This window comes from Rhinatrema bivittatum, chromosome 5 (assembly GCF_901001135.1).
Source record: "Rhinatrema bivittatum chromosome 5, aRhiBiv1.1, whole genome shotgun sequence".
Lineage (NCBI taxonomy): Eukaryota > Metazoa > Chordata > Amphibia > Gymnophiona > Rhinatrematidae > Rhinatrema > Rhinatrema bivittatum.
In genome coordinates, this window is record NC_042619.1 from 211,075,266 (window position 1) to 211,094,105 (window position 18,840).

General features: G+C 43.4%; 1 protein-coding gene across 1 annotated transcript in view; it reads right to left on the reverse strand.

Moving 5' to 3' along the window:
* Window positions 1–18,840, reverse strand: part of CFAP47 (cilia and flagella associated protein 47) — a 1,765,744-nt gene that overhangs the window by 1,029,274 nt on the left and 717,630 nt on the right. Inside the window, exons 34-35 of the mRNA XM_029603108.1 lie at window positions 18,679–18,776; window positions 8,690–8,806 (exon numbers count right to left, since the gene is read on the reverse strand). Coding sequence (XP_029458968.1) covers window positions 8,690–8,806; window positions 18,679–18,776 — 215 coding nt within the window. The remainder of the gene's footprint in view (window positions 1–8,689; window positions 8,807–18,678; window positions 18,777–18,840) is intronic.

Consider the following 18,840-nt stretch of genomic DNA (forward strand, 5'->3'; position numbering starts at 1 on the left):
ACACGCGTCCCGGGGCTTGCGCGCGCCACTGAGCATATGCAAGAAAGGCTCGGCGCGCGCAGGGGGAGCTTGGGGCAGGTTTTCGGGGGTTACGCGAGTATCTTATGCGCGTATCCCTTTGAAAATCTGCCCCTTAGGGAATTGTCACTGCTTATTACTGGCATTAGTAAGATGGGATTTATTTACTGTTTGGGTATTTGCCAGGTACTTGTATCCTGAATTGGCCACTGTTAGAAACAGGATGCTGGGCTTGATGGACCCTTGGTCTCAGCCAGTATGGCAACTTCTTATGTTTGACAAAGCTCCCCCTGAGAAACTCCTGAGAAAATTTAAAAGTCATGTGATCAGAAGCAATCTCCTATTGTGGATTGTGAATTGGCTAAAAGAAAGAAAACAGAGAGCAGGACTAAATGGTCAGTTTTCCGTATGAAGGCAAGTAAATAGTGAAATGCCCTAGATTGGGATGGTGTTTTTTCGCATATTTATAAATGTTTTTGGAAAAGGGAACAATGAGTGAGGAGTTCAAATTTCCAGATGACACAAAATTATCCCAAGTTGTTAAATCACGATACATTACAGTAGGATCTTGTGAAACTAGGAGAGTAGGCATCCATACGGCAGATAAAATTTAATGTGGACTAGTGATGCACATAGGGAAAAATAATCCATACTGTAGTTACATGTTGTTAGGATCCATATTAGGATACAATTCCCAGGACAATACGTTGAAATCCTTGGCTCAGTGTGCAGTCAAAAAAGCAAATAGAAAGGTATTATTTGGTAAGGAATGGTGAATAAAACAGAGAATATCTAACTACCTCTATATCATTAAATAGTGCAACCACACCCAGAGTACTGTCAGCAATTCTGGTTTCTAGATCTCAAAAAAGATATAGCAAAGCCAAAAAAGCTGAGGCAAGCACAACCAAAATGATAAAAGCTGTGGTTATGGGAATGGCAGAAAAGAGTGGAGAGCAAACTTTGATGTTTATATATTTTTAATTGTTTTTAATATGTGAGAGAATGTTATGGTAATCATATTATTTTTTTAAGAATGTCTGTTTTATAATTATTATGCATGTATTAATAAGTACACCATTTAAATGTTTTGATAAGCAGTATAAAAATACAATAAATAAATAAATAAATAGGAGGTTAGGGTTCTTCAGCTTGGAGCCAAGACAGCTGAGGGGGTCTATAAAATCTGAATAGAACAGAAATGCAAATCAGTTATTTACTCTTTTCAAAAAATAAAAAGACTGGTAATGTCATTAAGTTATTAAACAGAATATTTAATATAAAACAGAGAAAATATTTTTTCATTCAACACACAATTAGGCTCTGGAATTGGTAAAGGCAGTTAGCATAGCTGGGTTTAACAAAGATTTGGACAAGTTCCTGGAGGAAAAGTCAATAACTGTTATTAGCCAGGTAGACTTGGGAAAATCCACTGATTATCTCTGGGTATAAGCAGCATGGGATCTTTCTACTATTTGGGATCTTGCAAGATTCTTGTGACCTGGATTGTCACTTTTCGCGTGCGATCGCTTTGGAAAATGACCCCGAGTCTTATTTTCTTATAAGGCCTCTGAGATCGCAAAAGCTTAAGCACTACAATGTTTTTACTGCAGCTCTTTAAAAGCTGTAAAGATTGCAGTTTTCTCCAGGACCAATATAGCTGTTAGAGCTCTAAACTACTTTCATTTTTACTATGATATAAGTGGGCATTGAAAAAATATATCTATTCTCTAAAATACAGGAATAAAAAAAATGATCATATCTGTGGAAAATTACACAGAAATGAGTGAAAGAGATTGATTTTCATTTTCTCCTGGATTGATAATAATTCTGCAATGTACTTTTTTCTCAGGATGAATGAGAACATAAAACACACCAGACTCAATGTGATGATTTTGATAAATACACCAAAAATATATGCTATTTTCACTGGAAACACAATGGAAACAATCATTATGGCTTACTCTGCAAACAAAGAGCAGTACTGTAACTCATATTTGTGCTAGCTCTATATACTCATTGCAAAGTAGGGAAAATTCTAGGGTAGAAAGCAATAGGTGGAAAATCTGAATTTTCTCCTATTTCTTCAAGATGTAGCATTATCTCCAGCCATATATTAACCAGCAGGACCATAAAAGTCTGAAGACAATTTTATTATTTTGAGATTCTCCTTGATTTTAAGTATTAATAATATTTGGATTTTTGCTGTATTTTGTTTTTAGTCAACTACTGAACTTTATTAGCTGTAGGTAATGCTAAATTAAAAGAATCATTCATTGTCTAGAATATTTGCGAATAAAGCAACTTATAGACAAAAGTCAAATAATAACCTGCAAGAGGAATAATGTGCTTGTACACTGTAAGCCCCAAGAACCCTTTTTCTATTTTATAGTTCAGGCACCTAATTTGGAGAAAACATTTAAAAAGCAGCTTGAAGATTACACCAAGGGATTTCCTTACCACATAACCTTAATTCATTGTTATTTTGTTACCTCAAATCACTTATCAATGGTTGCAAAACTTCTGGGCCTCATCCAACCACCTTTAAAAAGGAAACTTGGTTCTTACCTGCTAATTTTTGTTTCTGTAATATCACAGATCAGTCCAGACAAGTGGGTTTTGCATCCCTACCAGTAGATGGAAACAAAGAACAAAAACTTTGAGGCACTGCTACATAATTGAGAGTGCCACCTGCAGTCCCTCAGTACTGACCTGTACCCAAGCCAAAGATAGATCCTAAAACCCTCTCCAGGGCAAACAATGTTGGAACCCCTGCACTGGTGCCCCTCACACATCCAAAAATCAAAAAACAGTCTGAAATCAACATATGTACAAACTGTAAAAAAAAAACTTGGAAATAAGTTACATCGACTATCAGGAAATTCAGTCTTTTGGCAGCAATGGGGAGGGGCTCTGGACTGATCTGTGGTATTACAGGAACAAACATTAGCAGGTAAGAACCAATTTTCCTTTCCCTGTACATACCCAGATCAGTCCAGACAAGTGAGATGTCACCAAGCACTCCTAAACTGGGTGGGAACCCAAATGACTCGCACAAAGAATACTCTCACCAAAATTTGCATCCACCTGCGCCCTCACTTCCATATGGTAATGCCTGGTGAAAGCATGAAGCGATGACCATATTGTCGCTCGACAAAACTCTTGAGGCGATAGCAACTGACACTCTGCCCAAGAGGCCGCCTGCGCTCTAGTAGAATGTGCTTTCAGTCCCACTGGAATCTGCGACCCTTTCAAATGTAAGCAGAGCAAATGGCCTCTTCAGCCAACGAGCAGTCATGGCCTTTGAGGCTTTGTCTCCTTTCTTCGAGCCACCGAACAACACAAAAAGGTGATCTGACTGCTGAAAAGAATTAGTGACCTTCAAAAACCACAACAGAGTCCTCCACACATGCAAAAGATGCAACTCTCTCTCCTGCAGCGAATCCTTAGACTACTACAGAAAAGCTGAATATCCACCATCTGATTAACTTGAAAAGAAGACACCATCTTCAGCAAGAAAGAGTTGACCATTCACAACATGACCCCGTTATTAGAAATAAGCAGAAAAGGTTCTTGCACAACAGTGCTTGCAATTCTGAAATCCACCTGGCATAACATATTGGCCACCAGAAACACTGTCTTCAATGTCAGATCCTTCAACGCTGCCCTTCTCAAAGGCTCAAAAGGCGCACCACAAAGCACTCACAGAACTAAACTGAGGTTCCAATCCAGACAGGATGGGAGGCCAAAGACCTTCCCTGCAAATTGCACCTAAGGGAACCCAAAGCGGATACCTGAATGCGAAGGGAGCTATAGGCCAAATCCTTAGACAATCCGTCCTGCAAAAATGCTAAGAGCTGAAGAACGTCCACAGATAGAGGATCCAATCTTTGCTGTAGGCACCATGACTCAAAGACCCTCCAGACCCTGACATATGCCAGAGACGTAGAGAATCTCCGAGCCTGGAGCAGAGTAGAAATAACCTGTTCCAAAAAGCCTTTCAGACACAACCACCGCCTCTCATAAGTCAAACTGTGAGACAGAAGTTATCCTCCTGATCTGAAAATATGGGACTCTGCCAAAGCAAGCAAGGCAGATGGGCCAACCTGAGGGGGCCCTCTACTGCAAGATGCACCAGACCCATGAACCATGGGTGCTGTGGCCATCTGGCACCACTAGCACTACTGACCCCGGATGTGACTCTATGTGCCGCAGAACTCGTCCGAGTGGCCATGGGGGAATACGTACAGAAATATCCCCATCGTCGAAGGGCACACCAGAGCATCCACCCCCACCGTGCCTACCTCTCTTCTGTGACTGAAAAAACCTCGCCATCTTTGTGTTGGCCTGCGTCATCAACTGGGGAATGCCCCATCTGGCACAGAAGCGATCCCAAGCTTCCGGGCACAACTCCCTTTCCCCCGGATCCAAGTTTTGCCTGCTGAGGAAATCCGCCTGTACACTATCTGCACCCATGACATGAGAAGTTGCTATTCTCTCGAGATGGAGCTCCACCCAAACAAACAACTGCTGAGCCTCCAGAACCATCACTTGACTCTTCATCCCTCCTTGCTGGTTGATGTATGCTACTGTTGTCGCATTGTCCGAGAAGACCCAAAACATCCTGCCTTTGATCCAGGGAAGAAAGGCCTCCGGCGCCTGTCGGACCACCCTTGTTTTCAGACGATTGATGGACCAGGACTTTTCCTCTGCTGACCAAAGCCCTTGGGCAGCCCACCTCAGGCACACTGCTCCCTAACCCTTGAGACTGGCATCTGTGGTCACCAGCACCCAGTCCAGAGTCTCCAGATCCATTCCCTTTTCCAGGTTGTGACGCAACAGCCACCACAATAGACTAGAACTGGATTCTCATAGAAGAGACAAAGGAAGATGATACTCCTTCGACAAGGGATTCCACCTGGACAAGAACGCATTCTGTAACAGTCTCATGTGTACAAAGACCCACGGAACCAAATCCAACATGGAAGCCATGGACCCCAGGACCTGCAAATAATCCCAGACCATTTGCACTGACAGCCAAAGAAGACGTGTCACCTGTGCCTGCAACTTCGCCAACCTGTCCAAGGTCAGAAACACCCTGCCCTTTTGGGTATAGAAAACCACCCCAGATACTCCAATGACTAGGTAGGCACCAGGTGACTCTTTGCCACATTTATTACCCAACCCAGCGACCGCAAGGTGTCCATAACATGTTGGAGAGGCCACATGCACTCCTCTTCTTGCGAATCAGCCAATCGTCCAGATACGGATGTACCAAAACCCCTTCTCATTGAAGGGCTGCTGCCACCACTACCATCACCTTCTTGAAGGGTCATGGCTATATGGCCAATCTGAAGGGAAGAGCTCAAAACTGGAAGTGCTGCCCAACACCATGAACCGAAGGAACTTCTGATGGTCTTTTCGAATGGGAATATGAAGATACGCCTCCGTCAGATCCAACAACGCCAAGAACTCTCCTCTGCGAACTGCCGCAATCACAGTTTGCAATGTCTCCATTCGAAAACACGGAACCCTCAGAGGCCTGTTCACTTTCTGCAAGTTGAGAATGGGCCAAAAAGTTCCTTCCTTTTTGGGAACTACAAATTAAATGGAGTACCTTCCCCGACCTTGCTCCTCTCGTGGGACAAGAACTATCGCGTTTAAACTTAACAAACTCTGCAGAGTCCCCTACACCTCTTCTCGCTTGCTTCGAGGGGCAACATGGGACTCCAGAAAGGCTTCCATGACAGGGCACGAAAATTCTACCATGTAGCCGTCTATCACTACCTCTAGAACCCAACGGTCTGAGGTAATCTTTGCCCACTCCTCGTAAAAGCTGAACAATCTATCCCCTACCACTTCTATGGAGGAATATGTGATGCTGACTTCATTGAGATGACTTTCCACCACTGGCCCCTTGACTTGCAACATCCATGGAAGATCTGCGGGAGCCGCGAAAGGACTGCTGCTGTCCTACCGACTGCTTCGCCCCTGCACCAGAGAAGGACTTGCCTGACCAGAACCTATGCAACTCCTAAGAATGGGACTGAGGAAAGAAAACCTTCTTGCTGGTTATCTTATTCTCAGGCAGCCTGTTCCCTTTGGACTCCCCCAAAATCTTTATCAACTGATCCAAATCCTTCCCAAAAAGGAGTTTCCCTTTAAAGGGAAATTTCACAATTTGGCCTTAGACCACAGGTCAGCTGACCAATTTTGCAACCAGAAAAGCCTGTGAGCCGCTACTGCCAAGACCATGCTCCTGGCCAAAGTTTGCACCAAGTCATAAAATACATCCATGACATAAGCCACGCCAGCCTCTAAGCGCACTAAATACAGAGTACCGACATCTCTTGTGCTTCTGCACCCAGCACAAACAGGCCCTCTATATCCTGCTGCCACAAATTGCGACACGAAGATTCAAAGCAGAAACTTCGAATAACCGCTTCAATTGAATCTCCAACTTGCAGTCCTGAACATCCCTCAGAGCGGCAGCCCCCGCCACCGGGATGGTCGTCTTCTTGGTCACTGCTGAAACCTCTGCATCCACCTTAGGCACCCACTGGAGCTCCAAGTTCTCCTCCATCGGGCAGTAAAGCTTAGCCAAGGCACTGCCGACTTTTAGACCTTCCGGAAAGTCCCACTCCCAGTTCTCCAACTTCCGAATCTTCTTAGGGAAGGAGAAGGCACTAGGACAGGGCTTCCTAAACCTGTCCTGGGGACCCCACAGCCAGTCAGGTTTTCAGGATATCCACAATGAATATGCATGAGATACATGTGATACCATGGAGGCTCAGCGTATGCAAATTTATCTCATGCATTTTCATTGTAGATATCCTGAAAACTCGACTGGCTGTGGGATCCCCAGGACAGGTTTGGGAAGCCCTGAACTAGGAGGACCCCACAGCCCATCCAGGACTGGATTCACACCCGTATTATCCGATTCTTCCTGAGCCACTTTAACCCCCAGTTCCTGCAACACCTGAGGAATAAGGGGACATAATTCTTCCTTCTTAAACAAGCAGACCACCTTAGGGTCATCTCCTGACACTGGAAACTCGTCTGGATCAAGATCATCCTTATTTGCTTCCGGGTCTGCATTTGCAGCTGCATTTGCGACCACATCCGTATCTGCCCCATGCAAATCCAGAGGGTCCTTTGGCATGTCACCTGAATCTCCCATATCCCTGAGATCAGCCTCTGAACCTGATTGACCCAGAACCAGACATTGCAACAGATCCTAGGACTCTCCAGAAGGGACTACCTTAAGACTTTTAGAAGATCGATGGGGTGACCTCTCCTTCGGACGTTTAACCCCCATCCTCTTCCTTGCCAGGAAGGCCTTATGGAGGAGTAGAACAAACTCCGGCGAGAAATCTTCGGGTTCTTCAGTCCCCTGTCTGAGAAGACTGTCGTCCGAATTCCCTCCCCCATCCTATCCCTCCTGTACCACAGGCAACAGAGGCGGAGGGGAATCACTGGACTCTCTGGAGGCCGTGGGCCCCTACCCGTGATCCCCTGTGGGTATAGTCGCACTCCGGGGTCCCCCAGGGACCATAGCCATGGCCCCTCATAAATGGAGGGCTCTCTTTTGCGAGGCTGCCCCTACCAAGTTTCCTTCATCTCTCACCATGCAGCCAGAGCACAGGGACCGATTACTGAGCTGCGCAGACCACAGGCCACAGGTCCTGCAGGCCGTAACATGCGGCTTTGGTGCCATCAACCATGCAGTTAGCTCAAAAAAGAAGCAGGCTACACATGCGGCTGAAACTTTGTGCTGCACTGTAAAATCGGCCTGGGCAGCGTATGGGAGAATGCGCGAGACCGCAGCTGCGGCGCACGACCCAGCTCCATGGCGCCGCCGGCCCAATTGGCGTGCGAGAAAAACTTAAGCTACACCCGCGGATGCCAAATTGCCGCCCTGACGCAAGCAACGGCCCAACCGAAGCCTCCCTCAAACCCCCGGGACCTCCAGGAGAAGAGCAATCACCCCAAGCTTCCTCTCCTGCAAGTGCCAACAGTTCTCGTTGTCCCAGGTGCACTCACCGCTGTACTGTTCTTACAGCTACTGCAAGATGAAAAGTCCTACTTTTCTTTTTCAACAAAGCTTAATAGCACAAAAAACAGGTTACTTCCCTGACAGGCCAGTGAACTCTCAGGCAGAGACTTCGGGAGTCCTGAGGGAGCCAGTCCCCTGGCTATCAGGACCTCCAGCAAGCCAAAGGCGAACACCAGACAGGGGTTCCCAACCCCCTAGTCGCCCTGCTCCACCTCAGGGAGCCTCCACCAAACTTCTTCTAAATTTCTCTCTATCTTTTAGGGGGTTTTTTGTCTGACTTCAGGTTTGCATCTCTACTATCTGCTGGAGACAGAGAAATACTGAAGGACCGCAGGTGACACTTTGTTTATGTAGCAGCGCCTCAAAGTATTTGTTCTCTGCTGCCATCTGCTGGTAGGGATGCTAAATCCACTTGTCTGAACCAATCTGGGGATGTACAGGGAATATCAGTTCATTAGAACAGTGAAGATATTTTCTTTGTGGCCATGTTTAGTGACTACACCCTAAAGGGTGTCTTCACCATTGCCAAAAGGATGTTAAGTGTTAGTACCATTTAACAAGACATAGTCCTATGAAATATTTAAAGCACAACCCATACCACAGAAAATCATTTACCTGTACATCTATATCAAGGCCAATATCCCGAAATCCATTCACAACTATTAAGCAATTGTGTAGGCACTGCTCAGGTGTCTCTGGTTTCGTATACATTCTCACAGTGTGAGTTGGAATCTGAAAAGAAGTTTGGAAGAGAAAAAACAGCCAATGGATAAAATTATTGTACTATATATTCTTTCTGCAGATGCCTATTTTGTTCCCCAAGGCCTTTTTTTATCATTCATTTGGACTGTCAGTCATAATCACTAGTGAATTTTGCCAAGCCTAGAGCCTCCCCTCACCCAATCCTCCATTCTGTGCCATCATTTATCATTCACTTTCAAGAAGACCAATATAAGTTGTCAGCAATCTACGAAAGATAAGAAACAAAATAGATATTACAAGGTACACTACAGGAAACATGAAGAACCTCAGAAGAATTGTGGTCTTGAATATGTTACTTAAATAGCAAGATTAGCTACTAACTAAGAAACTCACTGCTCTGTACATCTGTTTAACTCTTCCATCGCTTTCCTGGGAAGCAACTCCCAGATAAAGTATCACACAAGCCATCATACAGTCTTGACAATTTTTTTATTAATTTCACAGCAAATAATGAAATCCTGTTTCTAAGAGAACAGCTCCATAACACAGCTTCTAGCCTGTCTCCCCTTGCCATGACTCATCACTTGTTTATTCCTCCACAAGGAAATCATGTTATATATCCTTTGCTAAAATAATCATGGGGAATCTTTGCCTCTGCCTAGCAAAGATTTCAAATGATTAGATAGAGTGTTTTTAAGATTGATTTCCTAAGGTCTACTCTATCTGCAATAAGATACAGTGTTGAGCATAAACTGTCCAGTTTCAGCTTTTATAAATGAGAATTTTTAATTTTCAGGTTCACAAGTGGTTTATCCTCCAAGCATTTCTCATTGTTTGCCAGACTTGTTTAGCTTGCAGGGGAATGGGGCCAGCTTTAATGGGGAGTTATATTAAAACAAGCTTTTTACAAAATTTAGCACATCCCCAGAGAAGATGTGTTATAAGATGCTCATGTAAGATATAACGGTATAAAATGGAAGAAATACAATACATTGTAGGTATCTACAAGAAAAATTATGGATAGTAAAAAAGCTTATTTGTCCAGTTTAATAACTTCTACTCTGAATAAGACTAAACAGATTTTCCAGATTGCCAAGGATTTTCTTAAGTTTAACAGGCCTACCATTAGATTGGATTCTAATAAAGACAGTTATGAAAAATGCTCTGGGGTTTTTTTTGTGGTAAGATTACCACTCTCCAGCAGGAATTAGAGACATTTTTAGCCCTCTGAGAGCATCTGATTGCTCAGATCTGGATAAGGGGGCCCTGATGTTGCTCCCTAACCCTAGTGTTATTTGAATTCAAGTAGGTAAGCAGTTCTCAGTTGACAAAGATGGTAGAAAATCTTAGTTTAATGTACTTTTATTGAATAGAGAACAATTACAAATGCACAATCTGCATTAAGTTCTGTAGCAGACCATGCATGTGACAACATTAGAAGGTACAGATTTTAATCATTTTATTCTGATTATCCATTCCTTCTTACCCTCCCTCCATCCTCCTCCCTCATTAGCAAATGTCATAATTAAGGATGTTACAAATTGTTTCCCATGAGCTTAAGTCACCTTCTAAGACAACAGTTGGATTCCTAATCATTATCAGACTACGTGTTCTGAGGGATAAAGATTGAATGTAGGGCGGGCCGCCCCCCCCCCCCCCCCCCCCCAAATGGCTAAAATCTTTCTCCTAGTCTTGGGGGACCAACAGGACAAATCTCCTTTCATTTGCATAGTTTTGTGAAAAAGATTACGCCATTGCCAATAAGAAGGTGCCGTTGGGAATTTCCATTGTGTGAGAATCAATCTCTTCCCCAAGAGACATGCCTTCTGTATCAGCAGCTTTGTCCCACTGCTCTGCAGCTTTAAATGTACTGAACCAGCAAAAAGGGTGGTCATATAAGAAAGTGGGATTGATAACTGTAAAATATTGCCAAGATATTGTATGATTTTGTTCCAAAAGGAGTTAATATTTGGACACCCCCAGAATGCTTGCAACAAATTATTCACCCCTTGTTTGCACTAACTACAAATCTCCATTTCCACCAAACCAGCTTTGCAAACCACCTGTTAGGATATGTATGCTCTACTTAAGAACTTATATTGCATTTCCCTGTAGTACATGTAATCAGACATAGCAGATAATTACGCAAGTTGGCTTGTATATCACTAAGTTGTATTACAAAAACTCTCTCTCTAGCCCATTATTCCACAGAGATTTCCGTAAAATTCCCCTTTCTATATTTCCAGATGGCTTTATGCATAGCAGCAAGAGAAATAGTATGGGTACTATCAAAATGGAAAATGTCCTCATATAGATCCAAGATGGAAGATTGGAGTGCTGACTCAGGAAGTGACTTGATATAGTGATAAACTATAAATATGGGAAAAATTGTTTGTTAAGCCGTGTTCTGTTTGAAGATCCGCAAAGGGTATAACCTTCCCTTCACAATCTACCATATGAAATATCAGACTGATTCCCTTTTGTTGTAAGGTTGTAAAACCGATAGAGTCCATTCCTGGTTTAAAGTCCAGATTTCCACAGATAGGCAACAGAGGGGAATAGTTCTCCGAAGTGCCAAGCAGGTGTGAGAGCTGCATCCAAGCCCACCTAATTGGTGCAAGTAAAGTATGTTTGATATCTGAGAGGGAAGCTGTGTGGATTTGGCTTATAGAATATATCATAAGTCTAGCGGCGCTCCCAGGGCTCTTTCACCTTGTATATTAATATATGTGGACTCATCCAACAACCAATCACGTATGATGCTTAATAGACTGGCGATAGTATAAGATTCCAACTCTGGTATGCCCATACCACCTTGGCCCCACTTTAGTTTTAACCAGGCTAGTGGCTCTCTTGGATTTTTCTTGTTCCAAATGAATTGATGCTGCAACTTTTCCAATGTTCTTTGATCCTAGCTTTCAGCTGAAAAGGAAGGTGCTGAAATACATATAGCCACTGTGGAAAAAGAACCATCTTATACATATTTATTCGCCCTGCCAGAGAGAGATGTAAATCTTGCCAAGCTTTAAGCTTGGCCCATGTGATCTCTAGTAAAACTGAGACATTGAACTCATACAGAAAAGCAAGATCAAGAGACTATTGTAACACACTGCTTTTGGGATTTCCAGCATCCACCATTAGATCGCTTCAAGTATTGCAAAACGCGGCCACGAGAATACTAAGTGGTAAACGGAAATGTGACCATATAACCCCCACTCTCATCCCACTACATTGGTTACCAGTATATTATCGGATGCATTACAAAACAGCATGTATTATCCATAATATTATTTATGGAGAGAGCACAGAATGGCTGAATACATCCATGCATTTGCATGCTCCTCAAAAAAACCTGAGATCAGCCAACAAAGGACTTTTAATAGTTCCAACTATCAAATCTGCAAAGCTTTGCCAAGTAAGAAAACGTATAATATCAATTGCAGGAACAAAAGTGTGGAATACGTTACCCTCTCAACTGAGATTACAAGCGGACAAAAAGAAATTTAAATCGGAACTGAAAACATGGTTGTTTAAATGTGCCTACGCGGAGGCTGAGCTGTAATAACTTAAGGGCTAATCCTTTCTGTTTCTTTCATTTAGCTAATATTAATTTACTTTATTACAATATTTGTAGTTTTTTAGATAATCTTAATATTTGTTCTTACTGAATGTTATTTTAGTTTGATGTTTTTAAATATTATAGTTTTAGTATATTAGTTTTAACAGCTAATTTATATTTTCTGTGCTTCATCTTTTAGTAATATTAGCTGTTATGTCTTTTATTAATTTATTGTATTTTCCTTTAATATAATTGTACACGGTTGTGAAGGCCTTGCCGATGCAACGGTATAGAAAAGCAATAAACTATAAAAGTAATTTGGAACCCCAAGTATCAAAAGTGCTTGTTTACTAAGGGGTAGATTTTTAAAAAATGCGCGTTCGCATACTTTTGTTGGCACACCAGTTGCAAACAAAAGTACGCTGGATTTTAGTAGATACGCGCGTAGCCGCACGTATCTTCTAAAATCCAGGATCGGCGCGTGCAAGGCTGCCGATTTTGGGCAGCCGGTATGCGCCGAGCCGCGCAGCCTGCCTCCGTTCCATTTCGGAGCGGCCTCGGAGGGAACTCTCTTTCGCCCTCCCCTCACCTTCCCCTCCCTTCCTCTACCTAACCCACCCCCCCGGCCCTATCTAAACCCCCCCCCCTACCTTTGTCCATGGATTTACGCCTCCCGAAGAGAGAAGTAAATCCACGCGCGCCAGCGGGCCACTGGCGCGCCGAGACGCAACCTGGGGGCGGTTCCAGAGGGCGCGGCCACGCCCCCGGACCACCCCAGGCCGAAACCACGCCCCCAGGCCCGCCCCCGAAACGCCGCGTCCCGCCCCCAAAATGCCGCGTCGATCGGCCACGCCCCCGACACGCCCCCGACAAAAAACCCCGGGACTTACGCGAGTCCCGGGGCTCTGCGCGCGCCGGCAGGCCTATGGAAAATAGGCGCGCCGGCGCACAAGGCCCTGCTCATGTAAATCCGGGCGGATTTACGCGAGCAGGGCTTTGAAAATCCGCCCGTGATTGTAGGGGAAACCTCTCTCTACACTGATTCAATAGCATGAGCGTACATGCTAAGGCCTCAGATTTATCAATGTTTAATTTGAACCCGGAGAAGGCTCTAAATTCCCTAAAGAGTGCCTTCAATGCCGTTAGGGAGTTCACTGGGTCAATTAAAAAGACTAGTATGTCATCTGCAAACACTGCATATTTAAACAGATCGCCCCCCAACAATTTCCCTTTTACCAATTCGGATGTTTGAATACTAAGCAATAATGGTTCCAAAGCTAACAAAAATATTAAAGGTGAAAAAGGGCATCCTTGGCGAGTGCCCCTAGTAATTGGGAAGTGGTCTGTGCTCCATTCACCAAAACCACTGCTCTGGTGAGGCATAAAGTAGTTTAATGGATTAAAAAAATTCCCTTCAAACTCCCATACGTGTTAAAATATAAAACAAGTAGCTCCATTCCACTCTATCAAACACCTTTTGAACATCAAAACTGACTACCAAAAAAGGCAAGTTTCTGCGTTGACAAAGACTGATGGCTATCAATAAAGAACGGATATTTGTCAAAGCAGAACATTTCTTTACAAATCCTACCTGTCTGGGACCTATAAAATTAGGCAGTAACATTGCCAATCTGTCAGCCAAAAGTTTTGAGAATAATTTTTGATCAACATTGATAAGTGAGATTGGCCTGTATGAGGAGGGTGACAATGGATCTCGTCCTGATTTTGGTAATACTGTAATGTGTGCCAAATTTGTATGTGGTGGGAACTGTCCTTGAGCTATCAATGCATGGAACATTAAGCTTAATGGACTCGATATAGGCTCCGTGAGGGTTTTAAAAAATTCTAAGCTATACTCATCCAGGCCTGAAGCCTTAAAACGCTTGGCTTGATAAATACTGGTGGTGACCTCTTCACTAGTAATGGAACTGTTTAATCAATGTAACTGTTCTGCAGAAACCTTAGGAAGATTTATTGCTTTGCAGAAATGTTTACATTTAGATTCATCCCGGCTATGGGAGGAGTATAATTGAGTATAACATTTTTTAAAGCATTGAAGGATCTTCTCCTTCGAATTAGTAATCTCCCCGAGTCAGTTCGTAAGGTAGAAACATATTTAGAACTTCTGCTGGTTTTAACTAAATTGGCCATTCATTTCCAGTTTTATTTCCATATTGGTACAATTGGAGTTGATAACAGAATACACTTTTAAAAGCGCATTGATGGAATAAAGAATTTGATGCTACCTGCACTGCCAAATATTCCTCTTTATTATGCAGGGTATTCCTTTCCACAGTTGTGTCTTAACCTTACGTAATTGGGATTCCAGTTCCAAAACTTGTCTGTCTAGGGCTCGACTCCTATGGGTAGCATAAGCAATTATTTCCCCCCAGAGCACTGTTTTGGCAGTGTTCCAATATAAGAAGGGGTCAGATACATGCTCTTTATTGTGAAACTCATAATCCTTCCATTTAGATTTAAAGAATTCCTGAATGTCAGCTTAAGACCCTGCATAGACTGCAGAGGCTTGAATGCAGTGACTCGTAAGGATCGCTACCCACTGCCACTTATCAGTGAATTATTTGATCGTCTGCAGGGTGCACAAATCTTTATGAAATTGGTCCTCCGAGGGGCGTACAACCTTGTACGAATCCAACCAGAAAACATATGGAAGACCGCTTTCAATATGAGGCAGGCCACTACGAGTATGTAGTAATGCCCTTTGGCCTTTGCAACACCTCTGCAGTGTTCCAACGCTTAATGAATGAGATCTCTTGGGACCTTTTGTACTCCTTTGTTGTAGTATATCTAGATGATATACTAATCTTCTCCAAAGATCTAAAGTCCCATTGTTCCCACGTCCAGTCCTCCAATGCCTCAGAGACCATCACCTCTATGCGAAATTAGAAAAGTGTATTTTTGAACAACCCAGTCTCCCATTTTTAGGATACATCATTTCCAACTGTGGCTTCACCATGGACCCTGATAAACTTCAGGGTATCCGAGACTGGCCACAACTGGCCTCTGTCTCCTTGTGTGCTCCGCCTCCTGGTGGCAGGCGCTCTCTGGGTCCAACCAGAAGGCCGTACCAGGCCTCTCTGGGTCCAACCCTTGGCCGTACCAGGCCAAGGGTCCACCTCCAGTGCAACATTTCCTTAAGTAAGACAGAATTTTATATCGTTTAACCACAGAGTGAATGCCAAATAAATTCCAATTATAAACCTTATCAGCATGGGGTTGTTTCATCTTGCTGCTCATGGTGGTTTAAATAGGGAAAGAAAACAGCAAGAAACCCCAAGGTATGGAAGATCTGCCCAGCTCAGATCTCCCTTGTAACCATTCAATGTATTGTGGGAGTAACTGAACCCTTGAATACCATCTCTGACCTATAGTCGGTGACTTAAGCTCTTTCGTTACAAAAAAAAAATAGAAATGCCCTCCCCTCCCCCTGTAAAAAAACCCAAAAGTCCTATTGATTACTATTGTGGAGATCACTTAAGAGCAAAGGCTAACTCCCACACCCCATCCTAAACAGTAAAACAATTAAGACACTTTATCCAAACTGCATCATGAAAAAATTGTAATGAAGCATAAGCCGATCAGTTCCATGCTTTAGAACTGTTCCCGGTGCTTGTTGTGAAAACAGATACTAGGTAGACAATCTTAAAGTGACCATTAGTTCTCTAGACCAGTGCTTCTCAACTCAGACCTCAGGATATACCTAGCCAGCCAAGTTTTCAAGATTCTTATCCACAATGAATATGCATGAGGTAAATTGGGCATACAATGGAAGCAGTGCATGCAAATCTAGCTCATGCATATTCATTGTGGATTTCCTGAAAACCTGACTGGTTAGGGGTGTGCTCCGAGGACTGGAATGAGAAGCACAGCTCTAGACTTGTGCCACACTAGTCTAATTAAAGCTGCATTCCTTACCTTGAGGACAGCCTTGCAGCTATTGTTAATGCATTCCTAAAAGAAGGCTGCATGCCTAAAGCCTTGAAACTTACACGGCAAATCCTGTATTAACTAAGAATGGTTTGGATCTAATGGATCTTAAGAATTAATTGGCTAATTTCAAATGTCCCTTTTCTCAGTAAATTTACTGAAAAATGGTGTTTATGTAACTGCTTGAATTTTTCAGTGATATAGATCGATTGGACCCTTTTCAATCATGGTTCCATGCAGGATACGGGACCTGAGACTGCCCCTTTTGCCCTGCTGCATGATTTTAACTCTGAGTTGGATAATGGGAATTATGTGTTTCTGGTCTTATTAGACTTAGGTAAGTCTTTGATACTGTAGATGTTACCATTCTTATGCATTGTCTTGCTGAATGTAATTTACCTCCTTTTTGGCAAAGAGATTGCAAACTGCTTTTCATGATGACTTTTCTTCGAATGAGCATGCTGTAAATTCTGAGGTTCCTCCATTTTGTTTAATCTGTATGGTGCCTCCTTGGGCAAAGTTATCCAGAGATATAATATCAAATATTTTTTCTTATGTCAACAACTTTCAGCTCTATGTCTCCTTGGGCTAGAAAGATCAGGCAGCCTTGTTTAATGTCACTGCCTGTTAACTGAGGTTAAATACTGAAACTTTGACAATCTTCTGAATCTCAGTGTAGCTAAAACAGAAATTAGGATTGAGAGGCCAGGGACTTTTGATACTGACTCCCTTCTGGATACCTTTTTCGTTCCCAGCAGACTTACTATTTCCATTTCCACCTAGGTCTGTAATCTTGGATTACCATGAACTTTCAATGATATCTTATAATTGATTGCTTTGTAGGTCCTGTTTTGTCTACCTTTGCCTGTTTAAACACCAGATTTTCTTTGTAAAGAAGACCTTATCAAGGTGATCAAGGCTTTTGTTTCAGCTAGGCTGGACTATTGTAATGCTGTTCTCACTAGATTTCTATTGTGAACGTGGACCCTTGGACTGGCTAGAGTACTAGGTGGATCTGCTGAAGGAAGGCCTACAGCAGGGTTCGTAGCCGGAAGGTGGAACTGGACCAGGAGACCAGACAGGACCTTCACCTATACCAACCCTCGTTCCCCGCAGGTTGAGCCCTTGGGTACCGGGGCTGGCAGGACTTAGGCAAGGGTCTCCTGGCAATGAAGAATCTGGTGAACAGTCTGGCTCGAGGCAAGCAGAAGCGCTGGGAAGACAGAGATGGTCCAGAGGTCGTGGCAGGCAGCAGCGGTGCAAAACGGAAAACCAGGCTGGAGGTCAGGGCAGGCTGAAGACTTGCGAAGCCAGAGGACAAGCCAAGGGTCAGGACAGGCAGCAGACAGAGAGTACCAGAAGCCAAGTCGAAGTCAAAACCAGAGAATCGAGCTGGACCAGGAACTTGGGAGCAAGAGCGGAGCAGGAACAGGATCACGGAAGCAGGAGCGGAGCAGGAACTGGATCACGGAGTCAGGAACACAGGAACTGGAACAGGATCACGGAGTCAGGAACACAGGACTGGAACACGCAGGGACAGAAACAAGTTACTCGGAGAGTCGACCTGTTGCCAAGGCATTGATCCGAGCTGGGCTTAAATAGCCTGGGCATCAGACATCATCTTCGGGGGCCAGGCAGAGGTTTCCCACCACGGCGCCTTTAAATTCTAACCTGGTGCGTGCTCGCACGCCTAAGGGGTGGAGTCTGGACCAGGAAGTCAGCAGCGTCTCCCTCATGGAGAGAACGCTGCGAGAAAGCCATGTCGCGGCCCGGAGCCGCATGAAGCAAGCAGTGGCGAAAAGCGGAGAGGAGCAGCAGGTGAGGGGGGGACCTGGCCCTGGCTGCCTGCGGCCGGGGTTCCCAACAATTTCCTCTGAACTACCTAAGATGCCTGCAATTGGTTTGAAATGCCGCTGTACGAGTTGTTCCAGAATATGGCTATAGAGATTGGATATCTCCTATCCTCTATACATTACAATAGCTCCCTATTGCATTTCAGTTGTTATTTAAGATTATTTGCTTCACCTTCAAATCTATTCATGATATAGGGGTGATATATTTGAAGTACTAATAATCCTGTTGAGACTAATAAATTAGTGTGTACTAGAAGTGCTCGTTATGAAGCTCCCCACTTGTGGGAATTTGCTTCCTTTGTAAATCCTAGTTTGTACAAAATATCTTCAAGTTGAAAGCTGGTTAAAACACATTTATTTAGATTTTGTATTTATGTGATTTTTTTTCTGATGTTTTTTTTCATTTGTATTTATTGTATGCTTATTTTGTATGAAATGTATGGGGGTTTTTTGTAATGTATTCTCCTATTAATGCTGTGTCTTGCCTAGTGGACCTTGTAATCTTGGTGAGTAATTAAGCCTAAGTAAATATTTCTACTTACCAGAAAAGGACAATATGCTGCCAATAGTGCTGCCAGTACCAGACCATCTAAAAGATCTTTGTCAAAGTTTACTATCCATCTCATTGGTGGAACGTCACCTATAATAAACAAGATAAACTGTCACAATGCAGAATACAGACATTTCTTCATTTAGGGTGAATA